The sequence below is a fragment of the Lytechinus pictus genome, chromosome 15 (assembly GCF_037042905.1).
Source record: "Lytechinus pictus isolate F3 Inbred chromosome 15, Lp3.0, whole genome shotgun sequence".
Lineage (NCBI taxonomy): Eukaryota > Metazoa > Echinodermata > Echinoidea > Temnopleuroida > Toxopneustidae > Lytechinus > Lytechinus pictus.
Genome location: NC_087259.1, coordinates 5,358,433 through 5,385,931, shown reverse-complemented (window position 1 = coordinate 5,385,931; position 27,499 = coordinate 5,358,433). Strand labels below are relative to the sequence as shown.

General features: G+C 37.3%; 2 protein-coding genes across 2 annotated transcripts in view; one reads left to right on the top strand and one right to left on the bottom strand.

The window, feature by feature from the left end:
* LOC129278198 (uncharacterized) overlaps positions 1 to 19,601 on the bottom strand; it is a 104,765-nt gene extending 85,164 nt beyond the window's left edge. The window contains exons 1-2 of the mRNA XM_064110586.1: positions 18,092 to 19,601; positions 12,444 to 12,700 (exon numbers count right to left, since the gene is read on the bottom strand). Of these exons, the coding sequence (XP_063966656.1) occupies positions 12,444 to 12,700; positions 18,092 to 19,546 (1,712 nt within the window). The 5' untranslated portion in view covers positions 19,547 to 19,601. The remainder of the gene's footprint in view (positions 1 to 12,443; positions 12,701 to 18,091) is intronic.
* Positions 3,155 to 6,843, top strand: LOC135156857 (uncharacterized). The gene has a single exon (XM_064110585.1). It carries the CDS (start codon positions 3,701 to 3,703, stop codon positions 6,350 to 6,352), a length of 2,652 nt encoding a protein of 883 aa, XP_063966655.1. The 5' UTR covers positions 3,155 to 3,700; the 3' UTR covers positions 6,353 to 6,843.
* Positions 19,602 to 27,499: the final 7,898 nt, after the last annotated feature.

The window sequence follows — 27,499 nt, the reverse complement described above, 5'->3', positions numbered from 1 at the left end:
GAATTTATCTGTTGAATGCGGAACATAATCAGCTGTTAAATGGAATTTTTGGGCCTAAATAAGTTCTTGTGATATGCAGGTTATTTTTTGTGATTGGGTGTGAAATCGCCTATCAAAAGAAAGAGAGAGAGATGGGGGGGGGGGGTAGTGTTATAATAATGTCCATAGAAAAAGCAAGCAAAATAAACATGCAAAACATACTGAAACATATTTATGAAGAGGATATTTTACAATTGAAGATGTATTTAAAATATTCTCTCTCCTCCTTGAAACATAGGGGGGAAGCACTGTAGGAAAAAAAAACTTTACAAAAACCACCAATAAGCTAATATATATGCACAGAGTATGGTATAGCCAAATACTATTATTTGAAAACCACATTGTTAAAAATACAAATAATCATTTCCACTCCCTCACCCTCCCTCTCTCTCCCTCTCTTATACCTCATTCATGTGATATCACAGACAAACGCTGACGTCTCGAGTTAAAGAGAAATGCCAGTATTTGCAGTAAACACTGATTTCATGAGAAAGTCTGTAAAACCAGGCTTAATTGTCAGTATATCATCGAGCATCTAGATCTGGTACAGTTACATAAACTGAACTTTGTGAAATCTTGAAATCTACGCTGAAAAATGTTCACACTGAAGATCACCAACACAGATAAGCGCACGTGGGACAGTGTATTATTATTGCTGGAATAAAGACCCGACGGAAGTGACAGAATCCGCGCTTATTTTGCTTATTTCTCAGCAATTACACAATTTCTTCCAGAATCCTTTGGCACATATTTTTAATTCATACAAACAGACACTTGGGTGGTCATTATATTAGATTCTGTAAAAAGTCATTTTGAGATCGTTACCAAAACTGGAATTTATCTTTAAAGAATCACAACCAGAAAATACCAAAAATACCTCTGAGAGGAAAATTTCACCAATGTTTGAATAGAGCTCTACAGCTCGTTGGAGAATAAAAGGCATGTAAACTATCTGTATAGAATGTAATGAGCAATACCGAGATAAAAACGTAATCTTCCTTCAGATAAACTCAACATTCTACTGAGAATGGAGAACCCATTTTTGGCTGTGACGTGAGATGCGATGGAAAACTGAGAGAGAATTTGAAATCAGAGATATTGCACACGAGACACAAGATGTGTTCAAGCGATTTTTTGTTGTTGCAATGTTTATAGTTTGGAATCACGTTTGGTTTGAATTATTGCTGTGTTGGAGGAAGCTATATGTACATGAGATAGGAGATGTGTTCAAGCAATTATCTTTTGTTACGATTATAGTTTTGAATCATGTTTGGTTTGAAATATGGCTGTGTCATAGGAAGCTATGCAAAGCTGGGGGGAGAAGTTTAAATTGGAGATAATGTACATGAGACAAGAGATGTGTTCAAGCAATTTTGTTTGGTATGAATATAATTTTGAATCTTGTTTGGTTTAAAATATAGCTGTATCTAGATATTACATACACAGAAGAAATATCATAATAACTTAAATATAGAAAACAAAAAAAAAAATTAGGAAATACACAAAATTTCAAAGAAATCACAAGTTTTCTGGCAAAAGGTTGTTTTTGTTCTTTGAGAAGAGTAAAAATCATGAAATCAAAGCAATTAAACAAAACCATGACTTAGTTGAGAAACTGCTGATCAAACCCGATTTCAGTAATTAGCATAATGTTTGCCAAGCTCTCCTAGCACACTGTAGGATGGGCAAAAATGGAAACTTACACCTTCTAAGATTTGCTTTGTCTTTATTATGTTTGTATATCACCGAACAAGACAGAATTCGGTGTAAAGAATACCAAGAAACAAACAATGAGCTTTAAAAAAAATTGATAACTAGGGACATCCAAATGATGCAAGCATCATCTCAAGCCCTAATTCTCTGTCTTGTAAATTAGGGATTTGAAGGCAAGCTGATGAATAATAATAGCTGGCTTGAGGTAATGAATTAGAGCCGATAGCCCCAAGGGATCAGCGTTCATTAAACTTTGCTTCGGGGACAGGCAACAATTGCGTTACGCAAGAAATCGTCAGGGGAGGCAACGATACCCGATCTTGCTTGTTAGTGTTATATTGACATTTAGGAAAAGTCCATGTCGGGAACTAAATCTAACGAGGTTTATGAATTACCCACAATGCAATCATTTAGGTTGAGATATGGTGATAGGGGACTTGGGCGGAAGTGAGAATCGGAATTATCTCGAAATGTTATGCAAAGGTGTCGCAAAACAAGCTGTAGGGTCATATACAGACTAATATAACCACAAGATATGATATTCTGAGGAGAAATATGCTGTATAACCTATTGGTGTTCTAAAAGTCATTAGGATATTTACTCTAATCTGACCAAATATTTTGGAGAAAGAATTGATTCATACTCAAAAGTCTGTTAAATGCTCACAAAAATTACACATTATTTTAGTTGCATTAGCATTAGCTAAAATAAAGCTTAAAAGAGAAGGGTCAAGTGAAAAATCAAGCCTTATGAAAACTGAACAAACAATGTTGACCAAGGTCAAACCTTTCAAGTGTACAAATTGATTAATCACTCACAGACTATTCTGGTCACTCCAAAAGAAATGAAATACATAAATTCATTCCAAATCCACTCTCAATTTACCCCTTTTTTCCATGCTGTTCTCAACAAACCAACCAACCTTGAAAAGCAGAAATCATCTACCTACTCTGATGCTTCAGGGTCATTCTCAAAAAAACGTTACAATTCACAAAAAATGTGTCCCAACTATATTATGGCCCCTAGCTCTACACTCCTGAACATTTTCTAAGACATTTTATCAAGACAATGACATGAATAGACAAGCTCTTCAAATCATCTGCAACCAGTGGCTAGTAAAGTATTCCATTGATTTTAGAAGCCTTTTGTTTCTGTCTTTTGTTAAAATCGACACTGTCTCTGGTCAGTTTTAGAATTTGCTATCATTCTCTTTCCTATGTAGCCTTTATTTCTTTCCTACACTGTTGTCAGGCGTGGGCATGTTGGTGTGGTCATCCGACATTTTGCGTTCATTCTAGTATTTAGCGATCAATTGGTGAGTATTTTCACTTTTAACATTGTCCCAAATTAATTTTAACCTCCGTAACGAATATTGCAATGATTTTTTTCTTCCTTTCAAACTGATTGATATTATGTGAATTTGAGTCTGCAAGTAGAGTAATATTCATTAATTAATAATTGATAGGGAATAAGAAGTTACGTTTCATGTATTTTGCGGAAATGAAGGATTATTTTAGAAAATTAAATGTATGACTGAACAGGCTTAACATCCGTAACGCACTTTATTGAAATGATCACTTTGTCAGTGCTGTTGAGGTTTCAGGGTTCTATTAGATAAGGGACATCTTTCATAAAAAATACAGTTTTACAAAACGTGGGTTCTAAGTAAGGACTGGGTCGGCTAATGAAGCATAAAGACACTAACTTCCGTAACGCATTAACTTCCGTAACATTTTTTATTTAATATGCCAGAAATTTGTGCTAAACTGAATGACTCCGGATCATACAGAAATAAATCATATAAGGTACCCTCAACCTAGGTACCGATAAAAATCCTGGGCATTCATCCCTGTCAAATAATTATTACACAACTTATTTTCACTATCACTTTATACAGTTGGACAATTGCCAATCAAAATAATTTCCTGGTAATTATATTCGATATTCAATGTTTTTTAAAGTTTCAATAATTCATATAATAAAATGGAAAGCATTTGCATCTTTCTTAGAACTTAAAATGTCTATTTTCCTTTGCTACGTAGTTCTTTCAATAATCGTTACGGAAGTTAATACACTACACTGCTGTACTTTGCTGAGGCTGATAGTTTGTTTTCCTTCCAAAACAGGTGTCATGGCATTGTCTAATGCTGAACGGCAGAAACTGTGGAGAGAAAGGCAGAAGAGGAGAAACAAAAAAGCCTTCATGGCCAAGGAAAGGGAGAGAAAACGCCGCTCATACATACCAGTCGGCATGCTTTCCAAGAAAGAGCTAAAAGTAAGGAGAAGGGCGGTTTTGAACCGAGTGAACAAGCATAAAAAACGCCAGATAGAGCGTACAGAAACAATAACAACAAGACGTCTGATAGTTAAACTACCTGCCTTGTCTAGACGCAAGTTGGAGAATGAGAAAACTGCAAAGAAACTGATGAAACAACGGTCTGTATGTCGCAGGGCTTCTGTTGAGGTTGCTAACTTGAGGAAGAGAAACAGAGAGCTTTTGAAACAAAGACAGAAATTGAAGAAGAGATTGGATCGTCAGAAGAAACTCACAGAATCCACGCGGGAACAGGTCATCAACCATACCAGCACTACAGATGTTCCAGCGTCTCCGAGGGCTCAAACCCGCCTGGACTGCCAATCTGTGGGTCAAAAAATTCACACCAAGTTTGGAAAGAGAATGCTTATAGCTAACTCTGTACTGCATCCTTTTAAGGTAGACCTGAAATCCTGGAAAAGGAAGGCAAAACGGAATGCAAAGCCGGCAATGGAAGCGGTGTCAAAGCTGCTTAAGAAGTATCGTTTGATTTCAGCCTTCAGCAAAGCGACTAGGAATTCAAGAAGTAAGATCATAAAGATGGGTAGGGATAGAAAGGAGAATGCATCCAAGACAAGGAATATGAAAGGAACAGTTGTTGACTTTTTGGAAAGGGAAGACAATTCTTCACCTCTACCCGGAAAGAAGGATTCCCACAAGGAAAATTCTGTAATCAAGCAGAAACGTGTTCTTCATGATTACATGAAAAATCTCCACTTGAAATTCCTGACAGAGAATCCAAGATGCACCATTTCCAGAGCTTCTTTCTGTAGACTTCGTCCACCTCATCTTATTTTGGCATCATTTGCGACGAGAAAGACATGCCTATGTAGTCGCCACCAAAACCTACTCCTTAAACTCAAATGCCTCCGAAGGAACGGGATTAAGTGCACCTTAAATCCGGACAACTTCATCTCTCAGAATCAGTCTGATGAAGGAATGATCGAGAACATCGATGCCCAACTTCCTACTTCAATCGCAACTATGATTTTCAAGGAATGGAAAAGGGTATGCGACAAGGGCAAATTTAGGTGGAAGGAGGTTCAGACTGAAGTGACAAGGAGGGAGTTTCTCAACTTACTTCGTGCCTCACTTCCAGACTTCCGTGCTCATGTTGGAAGAATTGCAAAGCAGTACAAAGAACTGAGGAAACTTCGAGAGAACCTAAAGGAAGGAGAAGTACTGGTGTGGATGGATTTTGCAGAAAATTATACATGTTCTGCCATGGAAGAAGTCCAATCAGCGTACTGGAATGCTCAGTCAGTAAGCCTACACACCATGGTTACATATTTCCCTCAAAAGAAAAATAAAGAATGTCAGAGCTATGTAGGTGTTTCTCAAAACACATCCCACAATGCCAAAACAGTGTTTACGATTCTCAAGGCGTTCATCCCCCTGCTGAAGAAAGAGTATCCATTGCTACAGAAGATCCACTATTTGACTGACTCCCCAACAAGCCAGTACCGAAACAAGACCATCTTCCAGATGTTGTGTAATCACAAGGAACATTTCGGTGTTGAAGGCGAATGGAACTTTCTTGAGAGTGGGCATGGGAAAGGTCCATGCGATGGTCTTGGTGGAAGCGTTAAACGCTCTGCAGACATGGCGGTAAAGAGGGGGAAGTTTGCTATCCAAGATGCCTCAGACTTCATTCGCTGGACAGAATCTGAACAGTCAAGTAAGGTTGTGTTCTTCTCCTACACACAGGATGACATCAACAGATGTTCAGATATCCTATCAGAAAACCAGGCTATCAAACCAATTCCGGGCACATTCAAGTTGCATGCGGTGAAACCCGTCGGGAAACATAGTGTGGCCGTGAGAGAAACGAGTTGCTACTGCGACATGTGCAGAAGCGACCCTTGTACATCACCATGCAGTGGCTGGAAAGTCCACTCGTTACTTGACAATACAAGATCAAATGTTTCAATTGAAGCTCTTCAAAACTGTTCAGTACAAGGTCAAGATGAGTACACTGGAAAATCTGCAACGCCTGATGAATCTTCTCAGATCCACCGTACTGTTGGTGACTGGGTGGTAGCCCGATATGATGGCAAACGCTACATTGGTCAGATTATCAAGGTTGACGAGGAAGATGCCGAGATCAACTTCATGGAATTCACAGGTGAAGGTAATCGGTTTCTGAAGTGGCCAAAACGCAAGGATAAGATCTGGGTAGACAACAAAGACATTCTGCAAAATGTTCCGTCTCCATCACCCACAAAGAAGAACAAATGCCTGTTTTTTGTGGAAGAGCATGTGTTCATGGCTTTTGAAACGGAATGAAGAACATATCTACCTGAAAACATACCAGCTATACGCACATAAAACATGGTTGATGTGGAAATCAATGAAGTTCATAATGAATCCTACTTGGTTTTAATAAAAGTAGAAAATACATGTATGTTGGTGAGAAATAGTATAAAATCCATGTGAGAATAAATCTGTGATGTCTTATGCGAGCAGCTCTTTCATGTATTCATCCTCATGGTGACATGAATAGAATATTCTTCGTATCGAAGGGATGTGACATAACCTGCGTATTACATAATTATGCTCCACAAGTATTTTTTTTTCACAAATTTGATCTTTTTATCAATGTCACATGACATATGGAAGAGCTGCTCATTTCTGACTTCACATCAAAATTTCATCAATATTTCATCTATTTTATGCTTTTATCAAAACAAACTCATCACCAGGTGTAACCTCCCCAAGAAGAACTGTGTTCATTTATGTCCATACAACTGCCCCCGACATAATCGACCTATATCATAACTATCGTAGCATGTCTTGAAGATTAAAAGGTTCAAGCAAAACATAATATATTTATATTACTTTATTCAACTTAACTTCCATAACGGCAACAAAGTCCAACATACAATTGCCCTGATATTCAATCTTGATTTTAACAAGTCGAACAGAGTAGCTTTTTTCAGTCATCGATTTACAAACGGAATATAAAAATATGAAAAAAATGTATGCAATTTCGATTAATAAGAAATGAGGGGAGGGGGCATGTACTGACTGTCATCTGTTTTGTGCCTACTCAAAGTTCCAGCAGGGATATATCCATGGTTTCCAGGTTTATTAGTAAGTGGTTTGTTTAAACTTTTTTTTTTAAAGCTTTGACAAGTTTGGTCTCTCATTGTGATTTTATGACTCTCCATCAACTCATGGGACCAAGAATGATAGATTTGTTGTGAATAGACATTACTCAAATAGTTTATTTCTCACATTCTTTTAAGAAGTAAGTCACTACCAAAATAATCGTTTTTCTTATTTCATTTATTCGATTTCTATAATGGAGAATCGACTTACCAGAGTATGACTTGGTAAGATCCTGGCTTCTATAATTTCTGAGAATATTTTTTTGTTGAGGGACCGACACTTTTAAGATGTACAACAATTATGTGTCCCGGTTATTTTGTTTTCTCATTTCAACTAAGAACAAGAACAACAAAAGTAATGAAAGTTGCTCGTGTTAAACCTTTTTTTGAGAAGGGATGGGCAAACTATTCCACTCGAAAAATAAATTGAGCCATGTCTTGAATATTTATTTTTGCTTTATTAGAAAAAAAGTGATGCGATTTCCGAGAATAGGATTTTTGCCAAGCTAACACAATACGTATTTCAGTTAGTGACTTGATTTAACTTCCGTAACAAAAGATTAACAAGTGCAAATGCCACTAAGGGGTTAGATTATGAAGTATCGTGAGATTCCCATAATTGGTCTTGCATTGCTTAGGATCCAAATTATAGATGCAAAGTTATTTGGTGGTTGCCTCATTCAAATTGCGAACAGTGTGCTGAATGAAAGATGTGCAATGATTATTGTGTAATATTTTCTTTTATCTTATTTGGTAACATATTGCATCTTAAGAGGAATACTGTATATTTTTCTATCTTGCAAGCATTTTTATTTCATGAAATATAATTCTTTTAACCACTCTTCAGCTACATTGTGTGCATTTCTATTTTATTCATTCCAAAAGTGATATAATTGAGTCACATAGTGGACAATGTTAATGATTAACTTCCGTAACGTTGATATTCTTTGCTTGAATTAATCAGGTCAGTACTTCAAATTGGCCCATCATCGACTTGCCCCTTTTTTGTTGCCACTTTCTCATCTATAGTGCTTTCACAAAATGTATCTTTTAACCCATTCTGTTGACTTCATTTTTTCGATTTTTCTCCCCATCAATTGATACGTTTTCCTGAGAATGACCCTTCAACAGAAATTCTTCCTCCAGATCAAATTTTGTAGCGGGCAACATGCAAATTCTTGTCAGTGCGGGAAAGATTTATTCTAGGGAAGATTTATTCATGGCGATGTTATGCGTGACCTTTTTGCCTCGGATAATCGTATTATGCTTGGCAAACAAGACGTAAATAACAGTCTGAAAGATCATGCTTCATTTCTCTGTTAGTTACTGAAAGTCTAGATTTTCGTTCAAAACATGTATTGTGGTTCAGTGGACAAATCTTCAGACTTTGAACCACAATGTCCGAGGGTCAAATCCCACTACATTACTTGTGGAGATTTGTGGCCCAGTGGACTAGTCTTCTGACTTTGAAACAGACGGTCGTGGGTTCGAATCCCAGCAATGGGGTAATGTCCTTCAGCAAGAAATTCATCCACGTTGCGCTGCACTCAACCCAGGTGAGATGAATTGGTACCTGGCAGGAATTTATTCCTTAATATGCCACCGCGCTGTAAAAGGCTTTGGGGCTAAAGCCAGGGTAATAATATCCAAGTCCTTTGGAAGCGCATAGGGACGTTATGACATAATGTGAGATGCGCTATACAAGAACTGTGTAATTATTCTTGTGTCCATTGGTAAGGCATTTATCTACACTTTCCACTCTCCACCCAGGTGTAGTAAATGGGTAACTGGTAGGCATGACTTCATTGAATGCTCTAGAAGCCACGCTAATGCTGGGGTTCAAAGTGTGACATCATCAATGTTCCTTCTTTGCATGTCAGCGTTTTTGATACCATATTTTGGTAGAGCATGATGAAATACCTCGACCACCAAAATTTCGTTGGAATCGGTCCATGGGGGCCTCGGATATGACCTCATGAATGCAATTAGCTCGACTGAAATCAATGTATTATTGGCCTGGTTAAAAATTTTAGTCTCTCTTTAATCTTGTTTTACTTACCTTTACAACTTAACATTTTGACAGTAGGAATTAAGAAAAAGAATTAGTCTTTCAGATTAACTATTTTTCTCATTTTTGAGAGAGCTATTTTCGAAAGCATATTTATGACACATGACTCTTTTATGCATAAGCGGTCTGAATGAACCTCCTGAAATTGAAAACCAGGAATTCAAGTGAAAAGAGACCCCTTTAGGTCATCATTAGCAGAGATGGACGAACCCATCTTCACTTATTTTCACCCATCATAATACCAGGTCATTCACACTAAAAGAATAATCTAAACATTTTTTTTGTACAAGCGCTTCACAGCATGTCAAGTCGTTCGACAATTTTTGATTTGTAAGAGTTGAGGCTCGGTGGATGAGTTGAACTACAAGGTCTGAGGATCAAACCCTGATGCAGCACTCATGTCCTTTGGCAAGGCATTTATCTAAATTTCCTACTCTCCACCCAGGTGTAGTAGATGGGTGCCCAGCAAGAAGAAATTCCTTGAATGCTTGAGCACCCAATCAAGGCAGCTGTGTATAAGCCATATATACAGCACATTATACTTTATCATTGTTATTATTGTTGTTGTTGTTATTGTTATCGTACCAAAATATGCACATCACCTCCCCAAAAGACTTTCTTGCACTATAACAAAACCATAAACCTAAATAACACTTTTGAATATTAAAATAAATGAATATAAAAAAAAAATCAATTTGAAATCTGAGGGTATAGGCTGCTGATTTATTTTCTAATATTTTTTTGGTAACATCTGAAACAAGATAACCGCTACAAATTGCAACAAAATGTGGTAAAATTTGTTATTTTCTTTCTTCAAATACTCTTTATCAAAATCAATTTTCTGTTCATATACCTCAGAATGTAATGACTTTAAAAGATTACGGAATTTGGTTTAAAAGCGATTGATGCAAGAAAAAGCGTTCTAAGGAGCTGACAGGTTACTAGTCAAATCTCTTACGCAGACTAAACTGAAATTTGAAGCCAAGTGTAAATGGGGCTTTACTGATGTCATTCCTCTTCAGAAAAAATCAGTAACATGATATTTTAGAGTTCTTTCGACAAACAGTAACCTGAAAAAGTCTCTTGCTTTCTTTTCCAGAGCAAACAATCTACATGGAAACAAATAAAAAGATGAAACAGAGAGTATATGCTGTGCGAGTTCTACTCCAAATAATCAATATGTTTCTATGAGAGCATAGCAACAGCAAAAAAAAATCTTTAAAATATCAAACACACAAACGCTAAATCAATAGTTCTTTGCGTCAATTTGATAGGTTTCTGCAACGCTAACCTACATGATTTTGTCAATTTGATAAAGAAACCTGAATACATAATTTAGTTGGTTTTTTTTTTCATTAAAGAATCTGTGATCATTTTAATTAATCATTGTGCCTACAACTACTTTTGCAGGCATAAAAGCATGTGGGTGTTGTTGGGGGAGGGGGGAAGTGCCATTTGCAATTTCAAATCCAGTAGAATGACGATTCAAGGTGCCATAGTCTTCGGGAGTGTTCAATGTTGGTTTCAAAATTTAAACGGCAACATGTAACGTGATTGAAAACGTGGTTACAAAACGCAGATATTATGAGAAACAAGGGATGTGTTCAATGTCCACTGTTCCCGGTCGTAAAAGTAAACGTCTTTCAAATCATGATTCAGAGGCAAATTTAAACGTTGAAGAAGATGCGTTTGTAAACGCGATCAGCTCAAATTTACGACCTTGAGCATCGCGAATGCAACATTTTGAAACATCTTTAAATTTGCTCTTGCAGTGGAAGCCTACACGATTAGGTGCCAGAACTGACCTTTCTTGTGATGGTCAAACTGAGCACTAGAGCTGCGCTAACGAAAGCAGGAAATTTAAAGACGATCAACATATAAACGGCTTTATATTTTCGACACTGAACGGTGCACTGCTGATCGTGTTTGTGTTCGGTGTTTTGGAATTGAGTTTTCAATCATGATTCATGTTGCTGTTTAAATTTGAAAATTGACATTGAACACACCCTTAGTTTCACCAATTTCCAGGGGTTAAGCTTAGCCCACTTCAGTTTCAGACTATATCTTACCAAAGTGAGCCAGCACTTTGGTACTACTAGTATATGGCCCTGCTAAAACTTATGGTTGGCCAGGCGATTGCAGGTCTGTAGTCTGAAACCAAACCGGAAAAGCATTAGCCAATCACACGAGTCAAAAGTACATATCAAAGATGCGCTGTGTAGCAAAATCATCAATATTCATGAGCTGTGTGATAGTTCTAGGTTGAGGCGCCAACCTTGGATAAGCAAATAGTGAAGGGTTCAGGGCGACAGTCTGAACAAAATGCATGTTGTTGAGGATAGTTTGGGGTTAAGAAAATGTAGTATGATCGGAATATAGAAGTGTGCGCCAGGCTAAGTCGCATATATCGTTGCCAAATCCACGAAGTGGCACACGCGACAGTTGATGCGCGTAATCACTATTCGAGATAAACGCGAATAAACATTTTCACATTTTCAACTGCCCATTGCTATATGGTTGTGAAGTTTAACAGAATGAAGAATGCACATACCAAGAGCCAGGTATCTACTGCTGCATTCCATGTTAAAAATGTATCGAATGAACATCAAATCTTGACGTAGCAGTGATTCAAAAATTCAAGTGTCGTTTTGTGCGTAGAAACGGCGCGTACCTGTGTGCCACTTCGTGGATTTTTTTACAAAGGATTTTAAGGCTTGTGTCGCTTTTTCACTTTAATTATCTCATTAATTGGAAAGAATTGGGTTCTAAATTTTGGTGAAATAATAGTCTTTATAGACCATATCTAGAGAAAATTAAAACTGAAAGAAACTAAAAATTGACTTTTCACGTGATTTTGGGACGTTGTGCCACTTCGTGGATTCAGCGACGATATCTTCCTTGAGGGGAAGAGAGAGTGTCCCGGAGATAATGCCTAGGTCTAAAGATATCAAGAGATGAAGAATTCTCCTCTGTTGAATTTGCAAGTGTAAGGTGTGAAATAAGCATATGGAGTAAACCTGGAGAGGGGTTGGTTCACTGAACTCTTAAATCAATTGTAATGAAATTATTCAAACTAAATCAAAATAAGTAAAGTGAGATAAATTTGATTGGTCTATTTGTCTTTGATTTTAGCAGTTAGTAAATCAGACCCCAGGATAGTGGCAACACAATCAAATGTATAGTGGAGGGAATGACTTACATATTGCGGGCTTTCTTCTGCGTTTCCGTCAGCGAGTTGGGTGTAAAGACATCCTCAAAGGCACTCTCCTGATTGGCTGCGGGTTGCCCTGGCAACAGGGGGGAGGATGGAAGTGGAGGAGGGGCTGTAGCCTCATCTTCCTCCTTCACGGAGTCAAAGATGTTGGAGTTGGAGTTGGTGGACTTGGCGCCGGCCGGTTGCTGCTGCCGTATCCTCATCAACTGGTCGTCGCCAACTGAGAATGTTCGTCTCGCTTTCTGCAAAAAAAAATCAGTTCTGGATATCAAAGGACGTGTTTCAGGAAGATTTTCATTAGAAGATTAAGATAGAAATACAAATGGCAAATATTGACTGAAAAAATTAAATTATGCTCAATCTAAGGAAGAGAGAGAGAGAGGGGGAATAATAAATATCTCATCATAATTTCTAAGATATTAATTTGAGAGGAAGAGAAGGGGGGGGGGGGGAGAAAGGGGCAAGGCAAGAGGAGTCATTATCTTTATGCTCACTATCATCATCATCATCATCATAATCATCACCAGCTCCATGATTCACCATAAATATCAATACATCGTCAGGAACATCATCAACATAATCATGAATATCAACTTCTTCCTCATCATCATCATTTCATCACCACTGTCAATAACATCATACTTGTTAATATCCTCATCATCATCATCACCAACTCCTTATATCATCATTATAACCTCACGGACATCATCAACATAATCATGACTATCATCCTCTTCCTCTGCATCATCACCAGCACCGTTGGTATCATCTTTGTAAATATCATAATTATCATCATAATCACCAAGACTTCTATGTCTCTAGTGAAAACCCCCCCCCCTCTCAAAAAAAAAATATTGGTGAATCTCTTTGAGAGGGGGGGGGGTTTGGCATAATCTGCAGGCCCAGACCCTGATTGCAACTCTGATCAACAAGTGGGTCTTCACATGAAGACTAGAGAGAGGGCCTTCAGTACACAAGTCATTGCAGGCTTTGCATTCAGACCCCTTAACTCAAGTCAGGGGCGGATCCAGGATTTTCCATGAGGGGAGGGGGGCACCTTTTCCTGAGGAAAATTTGACAAGCAAAAAAAAAAGTCCTCACTTGTGTATGAACGACATATTCCCATTAAAAATAGCTCCATGCTGTGACTTTCAAAAAGGGGGTGGCAGCACACTTGTGTAAGAACGGCATATCTACATATCATGGCTCTCAAAAGGGGGGGGGAGGCATGGGCTGGATGTGCCCCCCCCCCCCATGGATCTGCCAGTGACTCAAGTGAAGGGGCTTGCGCAGCAGAATGGGATGGGCAGGCCTTTAATGAGGCAAGGGAGAGGAAGTGATCTTGACAGAAGCTTTCTTGGTCAAGTGGGAGAAGTCTTGCATACAGATAAAGGTCGGGACTCAAGAGCACTTGACTTGGGGCCTGCTTACACAAGACTGGATACAGGGTGATGCTATTAATCGATTGACGAAAGTGGGAGAGAGACGGAGAAAGAGAGAGCTAGGGGGAAGGGAGAAGGAGGGGGGAAGAGAGAGAGAGAGAGAGAGAGAGGAAAGAGACAGGGAGAGGGGAAAAGGGGGAGAATGGGGCAAGAGTAGTCTGCAAACAAAAACCCTTGGTTTTCAGTAGTATGTAATGCAGGGTCTGAAGGAGAAGACTACATTCACTCACGCACGGTGCCACACCGCACACGCAACATGAACTTCACAAGGACGTGTCGCGGATGAAGCATGCACTTGATAATTTCAAATTTTTCGAGAAAATCAAACAAAGTTGGCGCCGCATCCTAGGTTTTCTTCTGAATTTCAACAACGTAGTGGGAACCTCATCTAGTGCAAAGGGGGCTTTAGTCTTCTTAGAGATGCATAATACCATATTTCTTCCCTGGAATGGGTGGTGGGGGGGGGGGTAAAAAAAATTGGGTCAGCCTGTAATGGAATTGAATTTAAAAAGTGAAAGTCAGCAAGTTTGGCATCAAAACTTAACTCTGTCATTCTTTAAAGGTCAAGTCCACCCCAGGAAAATGCTGACTTGAATAAATAGAGAAAATTCAAACTAGCATAGTGCTGAAAATTTCATCAAAATCGGATGTAAAATAAGAAAGTTATGACATTTTAAAATTTTGATTATTTTTCACAGAACAGTGATATGCACAACTAGGTGAGTCAGTCGATGATGTCCATCACTCACTATTTCTTTTGTATTTTATTGCTTGAATTAAACAATATTTCATTTTTTATAGATTTGACGATAAGGACCAACTTGACTGAATCATATAGTATAAAACAATGCTAATTCCACATGTTCAGGGAGGAATTAATCGTTGTATCACTTGACAATGAGGAGAAAATTAGAATATTTCATATAATAAAATACAAAAGAAATAGTGAGTGGATGACGTCATAGTCTCCTCATTTGCATGCCAGCCAGGATGTGCATATAACTGTTTCGTGAAATTAAGCGAAACTTTAAAATGTCATAACTTTCTTATTTTACATCCGATTTTGATGAAATTTTCAGTGTTATGCTTGTTGGATTTTTCTCTTTTTATTCAAATTAACTTTTTGTTGGGGTGGACTTGTCCTTTAACCCATTTTCATCAGACCTTCACAAGTATTTATCTCGAAATTTTCTGCTTTCATTAGAACCAACTCATTATCACCCCTTTAATGATGTGCTCTTCTTGAAGGGCTTGTAATCAACAGACATATTTCAAGTAGGTCTCTGAGTGCCATTTCAATAACCCTTGTGATATACTTCATGATGGAAATATAAACATTATTTTCTCTATTATCATCAGTATTTTCGCTCTACCGTACATATTCAAAGATCATGTATTGGAAAAAGGAGTCTTATTCTATGAAAGCACGTTCGCAAACATGAAATATGGCAAAATGGAAAATGGAGTATTTTCAAGAGTTTCTGCGCAGAATGGAAAAAGGGTATGTGTATTTGTTGGCCCTCAGTTTTCTAATTTTGGGTTTTGACTGAGTTTTCAGTAAGTACCTGCATCCACAAAACTAATGCTTAGTGAAAAAAAAAATTGTACGATACCAAGCACCAATATCACCAGTGTTCAGAACAAAGTAAACCCCCTCATATGATGTTGATCGATGCACTCCTGAGTATTATCTATTACATGTTGCACGATAACCTAAAAAAAAAAATGCCTAAAGAAGATAATCTGAAGAAACGTAAAAACTATCAATAAAATATCTTTGACAAATTTCACTAGAAGGTACCGGATACAGATGAAATGAGCTGAATCGGCTTCAAGTTGGTACTTGAATGATCTTATAAGTGGCATCTCCAAATCCTATTTGCAGTTTTTGATGACATTTGTCATGACAAATCCCTTATTAATATTAGCATCCTATAACCTTGATATGCATGTGTTCAGATGCATTTAGGATCAGAAGGATCTATTTCTTTAAATTGGTGGTCCATATAATTATGTGGACTCCTTTTGAGAAACAAACTCTGAAATGATAAATCCTCTACGTTATATCTTTGGGAATAACTATATCAGGATACTTATGCAAATCAAGAGCTATTTCTGATGCTTTATAAATATGTAAATTACTTTTTTCTAAATTTCTTTACATGACGATCAAAATTTGTTCTTCTAAAGTTAAATATGAAGTTGGTGATATCCAGGACAAATTTTTGATAATTTGTCAAGTATAAGATTTTCCTCAGTGGTATGGAAATCCTTGGTGGAATAATGAATCCCTCCCCCAACTTGATATAGTATCTGAAGATCAGGCTGATAATAAATTGGCAAAGCGCTTAGAGATGACCTTCAAATGTATTAACTGCTGATTAAAAGCTGAATATTGTTATTATCATGCCAAATAGATTAAAATGTGTGTCAATATCAATCAGATTTTATTATTTACGTCTGGGACTGACATTTAATATCACTATCTGAAAGAATTTACCAGGGGCCCGTCTTACAAAGAGTTGCGACTGATTCGATCAATCGCAACTTTATAAAGCCAGCAAGGTCAACATATAAAATGCATGTTTGTTCAAAAAAAATTCTAGATATAAATGTATATCCATAAATTCATTGATTTCTTGACAATTTGGTGTGTTCTCCTTTATTTACAAAGAACATTTTGCAAATTTCCTGTAGAAAAAATTATGACACTGATGGATTTCCATAGAGTTACGATTGATTGGATCAATCATAACCCTTTGTAAGAGGGGGCCCAGGGCCCCGTCTTACAAATAATTATGATTGATCCGATCAACCTCAAGTAAACAGCAAAATCAAAGCAACAGATGCTCAAGCCTTTTCACATTCATATTGCATTGTGGGTGTGTCAAAGCCAACAAGCATCACATGGTAATTTGGACTTCAATTTTTCAATTCAAGTTTTAAAAGTCATGAAATTATTCCCTTTGTTACAGTTTCACATTAGTCAATGGATGGGTATGGATAAAGTATCTTACCTCACAATTGACAATAGACTAATTTTTTTTTAAAAGAATGAAACACCACGTTAAATTAATTTCTGATTCGAAAAACAGCTTGCATTGTGATTAACAAAATAAACTTTTGCCAAAACCTTATGGAGGAAAAACCTTTAAGGAATAATTCAGAAAGCATTTCAAGAGAGAAATTGAATTTCCTAATATCTTGAGTTACCATTGAGACCAGCAAAATAAATAACACTAGTTTATTTTTCCCTTGGTAAGGGTCCATATCGAATCCATTGTATTAATCCTAATAACATAACACATGTTGCCATGTTAGGCAGTACCCATTTACCAATGACCTTCGTAAGCAATGCTGGGATAAGTCAGGTTTATCACTCCAGTGATGTACAGGTACCAACATTCATATGATTCTCAATCAAGATCAAATCTATTTGCCGCATGTCTCCCTCTACTGATGATATACCATATAGTCTTTTGAAACAATGAACCGTATAGATCAAATGAGCAGAGACAATGGGTCAGATGCATGAAAAGTAGCAATTGCTTCTAGAAAAGCAATTGCTAGCCAAGCGAAAGATCCAACTTCAGTAATAGCTATATTTTGTATGCATAACCCTTTGTTTGTGCTCAAAGCCTCAAACTCTTTTCTTACCTCCAGGGAGCAATTGCCAGCGTTTTGAACAATAGCAATGTCACGCTCGTGCGAGCACGGCTCACTAAACAAAGGCAGGACTTGCACGCAAACGGTCTCCCTACATGGCAGTACAATATATATACCGCTTCTCTCATGCAACTTTTTTTCATAGACAAAGCATCAAACTATTTCTGTAACTTGTTTCCGATCAATAAAGTTATGCAGTTGCCATTCAGTTTGCCCTTACTCGGAAGAGAACATGTACATGTAGGGGTGTCGTGGATGAGCAAGGCATTTATCTACATTTGCCACTTTTACCCAGGTGTAGTGAATGGTGACCCAGTGGTACTAAATTCCTTGAATGTTTGAGGCCCTAGGCAGCCCAGCTAAAGCCAGAGTAATAATAACAATCATGTAATAAGCAGGGCCGGCTGGGACAACAGTTTTAGGAGGAGACGTGGCTCACCTGGGAAAATTTGACATAAACATTTTTAAATCATTTTTAAAGGTATCTAGACCACACCCAAACACTTTGAAGACGTTCTGACTTACCTCAAGAGCGGTGTCACTCAGGTACCGCATCACCGTCCAAACCACCTGAGAGAATTGGATGCGATCCACTACCAGGTCACCACCGGACTTTTGTTTTTCATCCCCAAAATCAGGTTTCTCATGGCTCTCAGATTCTGTCTTTCCAACAAGATCTACATCCTCACATAAGCTAACCTGGAGATCCGGGATGGCGACAATTCCAATCTGTTCAACTTTCCTCCCGCAATCATCACCAGAGTTCTCATCATTTTCATTAGAATCTTTGCCAAGTTCGCCCTTGCCATCTATCGATATTGCACTAGGAGTCGTTTTGCTCTCTTTCAAGCAAGCACTGTGTTTTGCACTATTTATTGCACTACATGAACTATTGCTTTTACCTTGGACAGATTCTTCAGCCAATGCGGTTCTTTTGCTTTGTCCGGTTATTGGTTCATCTGAATGATCAATGTCTTCATTGTGGGAATTATTAGATTGAAACGATCGTTTGTGATCTGACGGAAACAAACCAAAAATCCAGTCGGTATCTATTGACGTTTTGGAACTAACACGAAGGTTGTTGTTAGATTTGTCACGATCACAAAGTGAAAACTTTGCTTGGCCACTTGAGCTTTCATAATTTTCAAGTGAAACTTTGGCCAGAACAGGATGAATTTGACAAGAACTCTCAGCTGTAGAAGCAAGGTGGCCATCTCTAAAATTTCCTTGGGATATATTTCCAGGCGTTGCAGGTAGGTCTACACTTTGAACTTCAGAAGAATCGGACGAACAACCATAACTTCCTTCACTTTTAATTTCAGTGTTTTCCATTTGTGAAGATATATTCATGTCCCGTTTTCCAACTTGCTTGCTATCAATATCATGGGGGCATGGTAATTCGTTTGTGGCTATTCTCTCATCAATTGCATCTGATTCGCATCCAACATTGTGCCCAGACTGACTACTATACCTTCTCTTTTCCTGTTTCCCAGTCATCTTCGACTGGCCCCCATCCAGCCTACTTCCTGCAGTGATGTCATCTTGCCTTGCAGTTTTTGTAGGAGTTGCTTTCGGTGATTTCCCTGATCTAATCTCGTTTAATACTTTCCTAAAGATGTCTCTGAAATTGCTCCTATCCTTCACCGTTTCTTCACATTTACTTGTGCCAGGGTTGTCAAAGAAATAATAGCTTTCCAGGTTGCAGGCATTATTACTATTTGTCTGAATTACGGGTTCCTTCAAAGGTGACCCAGCCAGGTCTTCTGTTGCTCTTCTCACGCCAGAGCTCTGGACATTGTCCTGGCCCTCTTCATATTTAAACCCCTCTCCTCCAGTGCTCCCTGGAGTCTGGCTTCCACCAGTCAACGCAGGACTCGCTTCACTTTCCTTTGAATGCGTTCTGTACGTTCCTTCATCAGTGAACGACGGGAGTCTCTCCCTTGGCTCAGGGCTCAAGGTGTAGCTCTTCCGGTGGCTCATGACTTTCACAAGAACTGTTTGAAGAATATCTTTCACAACAATCCACGCATTCTAAAGTCACTATGTCAAAAGTTCACACACGGCTGTAGGATCAATTATCTCTATTGCAATGAAGAGTAATCACCATGGATTTGAATATAAGCCTCTGAAGATCAATAGTCACAGATCTAATGGACCCACTTGTCATTTCATCGCTTAACAGCCCTTCCTCACCAGTAAAACACACTAGACAATGTGATACAGCTCTTCACATCAGTATTTCATCTGAGGCAGCCGAGAAGAAATCAAAATTGTTGCCATGACTACAAAATCAAATTAAACAAATGAATTCAATGCAGAAATGGAGAAAGAAAAAAAAAGCCCTATAGATTATAACCAAGGAAGAATGCTTTCAATATAAAGGGAAATTCTATTATGAATGGATATTGGGTGGGAACGGTGAGAAAGTTTCTTGACCAGTTAGTTCAGGAAGAACTTTATGTCATGGTTGAATCAGCTTTCCTGCATGCCCGAGCAGCTGTCTCCTGCTTCATCAAATTAAAAATCATTCGGCAGTAACATTCACAGATGATAAGTGTTAATCTATATCGAGTGTAAGTGAGCTGCATCACTCAAGATTTCCAATCATTTCAAATGGAGGATATATTTAAAGGGCAATGGCATCATCAAGTTGAACACCACCCAGTGACTAAACACACAGATGAAAACTAGTCCTGTTAAGTGAAAGAGAGTTGTGTCACTTTAAAATTTTAACTAAATTGGCCAGAACAACAAAAAACATTGACAACTCATGGATACATAATTTGCACTAACTTGCGCTCAATCTGATATGAGAATGAAACAAAAAACGCCCCTCCAAGTAAGAGTTAAAAACCTACATGCACGACTTGATATTGATGAGGCAATTGGTGGATTAGTCTCAGAATCGTGAGGGAGATCTACCCATTAAAAGTTAGGAATCTGTCACATTTAGCGCAACTATCCATCAAATAGATCAATCTGATATCTTCCAACATTCAACAATGTCTTCACCATCATCTATGTATTGTAAATCTCTCGTCAATTTAGAGCTTATCAGGTTAAGAATCAAGAAATAGTTCCTTCGCCACGATCCAAAAAATAGTATCTGACAGTAAAACTTATCAGCAAGAATAGTATTTCAGGTACAACATTTGTAGAATTCTAAAACAGTAAATCAGTTGCAGGTTGAAAATAGAAGGAAAAACAGAATGATAATGATCATCTACTAAACTCAACGTACAGATGTCAGAGAGAGACAGAGACCTAACATCAGGAACCAAGTCCATCACAACTGCATTTTCAAACAGAATTGACAAGAAAATATACAGCAAACCTTGCACACATCTATAACACCAAGCATTCTTTAGAATTACACTTTCAATTTAACATTGCCTGGGATGATTTAAAGAGGGAAAAAAAAAAAAAAAGATACAGCTTAACGAGACGAGCAATAAGACAGCAGCCAAAGATATTACACAAAATATCTGCAATAATACAACCATCATTATCAGTATGTGGAGTAGAAACCAGTCTTCATCGCTGCAAACTGCCTCCAAGCATTTTCTCTTGTGGAGTGATAATTTTTTTTTTTTTGAGTATTCTGTAAAATTGTTTCTTGATTGCTTGATTGATTAATGAAGCATGCATGCATCAAACCTGCTACATCATTGATGCATGTTTTGTTTGAGACTGTTAAACTCTCATATTTCCTTCTGCAGTTATCAAAATAGAAGCATAATTCTGATAATTTAGTACTGCTCGACGTAACAAGCTTCAGCTTCTGGCTTGACGAATCTAGATATGTTCTCTTTCTTCTTGAATACGCACTTCACAACAGAAGAAATATGTGTCAGGTTTGTGTACGATTCATGTGTTCTTGTATTTTTTTTATGATCAGCTTAACTTCCAGTGTAAGAAACTTCTTTTGCAAAACAAAATAAAAGATCTACAGAGAATATGCATCAGTAGAAAATAATGAATTAAACTGTGATTAAGCTCCAAAGAGGAATTCCTTCAAAATTTACTTTGTTCCATAATTTCAACAAATAACAGCGTTACTAGAGAAACTCCAAAAACTTTAATAAAACAAACAAAAAGAGCAATCAGCTCGATGCTAAATACTTTTACACTTGCGAGAAAATCCTGGTTTACTATTTTTATGACATTCCTAAATAATTCCAGATATACAGTACATCCCTGTGAGCATTGTGTAGCTGAAATGAAGACATTACAGCAGCAAAGTGAATCATTCATCCTGGATCTGAAATTTCTGAACTACAAAAATAAATTAAATTACTGGCTTGTACCGTGACGCAATAACTATGATTCCACATGGATTACAACTCTGGGTTGACACAATATCATTAGAATTAACCACAAAATGAAATGCAGCAATGACTGACAAGACTACAGGCTGTTACCATGTGGCCCCCACTTTCAGAATCCGCAGTCAGCACTGGTCAACGAGCATCGATCCAAACTGGATTCCTATCCTCTGAAATAAATTTACCATAACTGCACAACAGAGAAATGATCTTTGATGAAGAAACTGCAACAGTATGATGGTCAGATAAAACACAAATACATCTGTAATATAAAACCAATGCCTTTGAAGCCGTTGACAGGAGCCACTTTGGACGAACTGCGAAAGCTCACTGTCCACGTGACCTCAATAATGGGCCATTGATGTCCTTCAGATGGTTAAGAGAATGATCCTTCATAGTTTCCCTATGGACGAACTGACACAGATCATTTAAAGCGTAACCTACATGAATTTCAAATCAACCCAGATGTGCGTTTGAATGTTTCACAGATGATTCCAGAAAGCCTCTGGGAGGACAGGCTCCTACAGGATTTTCCAACCGTAAACACGACGGATCTGTAAACTCGTGTCAGATGTACTGCAAACGATTCCATGGGGTACAGATATGAATGACTCTGAAGTTGGACTTGTGTTGAAGTACAGCAAGTTATTTTCTTCGCTACTATGGCCCGGTGGAAGCCCTGTGTTTTTAATGTGTTAATCCAGACAGCTGTGACGACTCTCCACGCGGGTGAAGAAAGAAGGGGGTGAGATACAAGAAGCGAGAGAGAGCCAGAGAGGGGGAAGATAGATCAGAGGAGATAGAGGCTCATCCCTGTATTACTCAGTCGGGGCAAGGGAATTAGATCTCACCGGTCCTATTTCCACCAATCCGAAATCACCTGAAAACTGCCAATCCACATAATTTTTTTTGAGTTTTCAGAGAAACGATTCAAATTCAACAAACCAAGATGTACTGATTTGCAGTTCCCTTTACAGAAATGATAAGTCGATGTGAACCACTTCTACCCTCAAGATAACTTAGTGCAAAATACAAACCCATAAGGAATTGACGAGTCTTTAACATAAAAAGAAGGTAATATCAAGATCTAAGTGATTACCTCATTGAGAAAGCACAAAATGCTGCTAGCTATCTTAAGGTTAGCTCCTAACGTTCTTCATCATGATCAGAATAATCTGTTCGATTGACAGTCATAAATGACACTTTCTTTCAATTTATCAAAAGCCATAAGGGAAAATGGATATTAAAAGGTTACAAAATCTATGTTCTTCTGGGCTTGAAGGTGATGACTTTTTCCTATCATCCACCTTTAATGGAGGATGTTAACAGTTGCAATTGTTGAACATTTGTACTGAAATATCATGTTTTTCATACACTTTTGTATTTAAAATCAAGGTTATATTCAAATGATTTATTTTCAGTTGTAACTTTTTTTCCAAAGCAGAATCAAATAACTCTTGGAGGAATGTTTCTGGAAAAGCATGATAATAAATACAATAAATGCAATAATAATAATTTGAATACAACGAATATTGCAATAATGATTTCATAACTTCATTGTAGTATCTTGCTCATGGCCAGGGGGACTGTTTCAAAAAGAGATGTAATCAAACTCCATTAAAAAATCAAACGCAACTTGATTTCAAACCAATCAAACATGTACATTTGGGGCTTGATATTGAAATTGAGAATTGTGTTAGAACGTAATTCTTTCTGCAAATTGGCCCCAGAAATCATTGCAAATACACCAAGTTTACCTAAAACTTCCTAGGTCAAGCTGCATCGTAAGGCATGCAGTGGCATGACTTGAAATGTATGAGAATCAGAGCTGAAGGAATATCCCTTGAATGCTATCTCTCTTTCTCTCTCTCATCGTTTACCAGATTTTATTTGATATGTGATTCACGTTTCAAATCCTGGCTTCAAACACTGGCCTGAACACACCCTAACTTTCCGAAAAGTTTTTGGTGAGAAAGCGCCGAATGACATGTTGCGGTGAGAGGTATGGTGTATTAGTCCTCACATGGCGGCTATCAAGTTCACCTAAAGATATGATCAGCTTCAACAAACAATAGCTGCAAGTCATCTTTAGGTCATCGATATATTCTGCCTATGAGCAATTAGCTCATTGATTATGCACGAAAGACTTATTTCATCGTGTCCGTGCAACAACGCCCTTACGCAATGCACGTATGCGTGCTGCTAGGGGTGTTTTTGCACGCATGCGATGCGAGAAAGTGTGGTGTTAAGGCCGTTCTTGCACCAACATGATGATTTCTAGAATCAACTACTCATCAAGATTTTATTTTCAAGATAAGTTAGACCATTTTGTTTTCGACGAGCACTTTTTATGCAAATGCACGAGTATTATTAACTTGCATGAGAATATATATTAGATTTATAAACTTGGTTATGTCTGGCAGAATGTGTTATATAGAAAACCCTATTGAATGAAGAGTTGTTCAAAGAAGGCGATAGTAAGTAATAACGCCAATACCTGTCATCACTAGATCATGATTATACACTGTCCTATGAGACAGCTGGTAATTAGTGAATTGAGTAATATCTTTGCAGATGCATAGCAAGTAATCAACTTAAATTTTGTATAAGCATGTTAGTAATAGGAAAAAGACTTTTCAAATGTGAGTGAGCTGCAATTAACTTATTTGCAATTTATGTAATTTTTTGCAAATTTGCATGAGACAAATTAACATCAAATACAGAGAATAAAAATCCATACTTTCTGTTGCAAAAAGCAGACTTGGGGTGTTTTACAAAGATTAAGTATGACTTCAAAGTTGCGCTTAAATGTTGACGCGTACATGATATATGCAACGCGCAATGTTATTGATTAATACGCAGTAGTGCACATACTCGGTTAGCATATAATGCACGCAACTAGGCATTTAAGTGCAACTCTAAGTCATACTTAAATCTTTGTGAAATACCCCCCAACAATCAATTGTAAGAGTATACCAGTTACAAATGATGTGAGGACCAAAAAGTTTATCTTGCCATCAAATTCCAATCAATTACAATTTTTTGTGACAGTTCCCTTCAAGACAGGTCTCTTATTAGTTGCTGTTGCAAAGGTGGAACAGAACCAAAAGAAAAACCACCAAATAAAACCGAGCAAGACAATCATGGAAGCATTCATGCTTCAGAAGAAAAGCAGAATAAACAAAAATATGACTTTGAAATTGTGAGTTGCCAACAGGATGGAAATGTGACAATTTGAAGCTACATGCCTTACATGTACTTTAACTAACTTCTTATCTACTATATTATTTAAAGTGATTGGTTAACATTGGTTTGACTTTTAAAAAATCTGAGCTAGAAGGTCACACTTGTCACCTGTGTCTGTGATATGTTACAAAAATGAAGCCCAGAAAAAATTGTGTTCGAAAATAATTATTTAGTGCTTCAAAAATTGAAATATTAAGTGACCGAAAACACCATCTTAATTTCATCCCATACACTTATGTGTACTATTTAGGCGTATATAAGACGCCTATTTACAAAATCGGGGTTTGCCTTGTAGTTTTAGCTTTTCATTCTCAATAATGGTTGTTTTCAGGGTTTATTAGTTCTAATACATGCACTTGTACACATGTTTCATCTTGGTTTGAGAATTTTTTAAATCGGCTGCTCACAAAGTTAAACAATACCTTTAAGGGATTGTGCTGCGCTTCAAACATCATTGTTTATTCTTCGTTCCTACTTATGTCTTTCTCATCTCCAAATGTTATAATATATTGTTGTCAATATGAATATCATTTTCCATTATAAAATAAATGAATAAAGAAAAATAAAAAAAATTCACATTTCACTGCACACCCCCCCCCCCCTCTTCCTTGGGGGAAAAGTGTGCATACAACCATGCACACATCTTTTTCTTCATGTTCATCCTCTGAGAATATTTTCAGAATCCTTCATTTTAATATGTTTTCAACAAAAAACACCCCAAACAACATGCCTACAAGATCTATGAACATAATATGAGAGTAAGCATGAGTACATATATGATCAAAACGAACTCCATGGGATTCCAGCTGGTACAAATGTATTTACAAGTGTGAAATCACCCAGCAAAGAAGACTTGTTTTGAGACACTTCAATAGCCATGTTGCATTATTATTTCAACCATGAGAATTAAAAATGACTGGTCATTTCACATAAGATCATTAAGCACACATCCAAAAAATACTTATAGACTTCCAATTAAATTATGAACTATGCATATCTATCAATTAATAACTGTTTTATAAGAGGTAGTTTTGAACCCACTGGGTTTCTGTACAGGGGGCATGAGAAATTCTAACGTGCGTGCGGTCGTGGTCGAATCACACCAGGTACCTAAGCTCTTAAAATCCTAGAAGGATTTTACTTTGAAAGTAACGATGGAGCACTGACCCCTTTCACAATGATTTTTTTTTTCAAAAAATCTCTCAAGTTTAAGAATTATAATGGTGTTGCGATACAATTTCAAGCTTTCGTTTTTAATCCTTCAAAAAATAAGGACTGTCGTAAGATTTTTTTTAATGTTACCAATTCACACTCAAAATAAAATCTAAAATTGCATCCCACATCGATCTTGCAACTTCCCTGAAAGATGTTTTTGTGATTTCTGCTGGCACATATACAAAATTGAGTTTTTACCAACAAGTGGGTCTTACAACAAGTCTAGCAAATGATGAATTAGGAGAGACATTTTTAATACACAAGTCCCAGACAGGGCCTTTAATATAGTCTGCAGGCCCAGACCCTGATTGAAACTTTGATCAACGGGTGAGTCTCCATGCAAAGACTAGCACATACAAAATTTGATGTTTCAATTGAGGGCCTTCAGTACACAAGGCACGAGAAGGCTGTACATTCAGACCCTAACTCGAGTGACGGGTTTGCACAGCAGACTATATAGGGCCTTTAGTCTACAAATCCAGATATCTTTTCTGAAATGATTAGTTATGGAGAGGGAAGAGAAGGGGCTGTGTCATGACGACATTGGAACTGTTTTAATCATCCCAAAATAAACATAGAATATTCCTTACAATATTTAAATTACCATCTTTTAACGATCTTTGTCATGATTCTTTGCCTCAAATTACATAAATCATGCCAAAGAATTTTGATGATTTATAACATCATGTCTGTCGTACTGATTATCTAAAACATGCAGTTGAATATTGTAAAATCGCTTTTCATAATTCATTTTATTTGGTAGAAGATCATTATTAATTAAGAATGACAATTCATTTAGTCAATTTTTTCCATTATGATTCATGCCAATAAATAGTAACCAATATATTATGATAGTTATGTAACAAAAATGCATTATATATGAATGTTATGAATACAGAAGAAAACAATAAATCTAATCAATTTCTTTCCAAAATAAAAACCCTGTGGAAGGGAGATAAGGTCTTTTAACAAACTATTTTTTTTCGCATTAGCCAGGTTATTCTCCTTTCAAGCCCATGAGACACATTGTGAAATTTGTTGTGACTTTAAGTGGGATAATCTTATGTACCTGTAATGTCTTCACATTTCCTTTATTTGAGAACAAAAAATCTTCTGGAAGAGTCTGTCCTTAAAAAACTAACGGGCA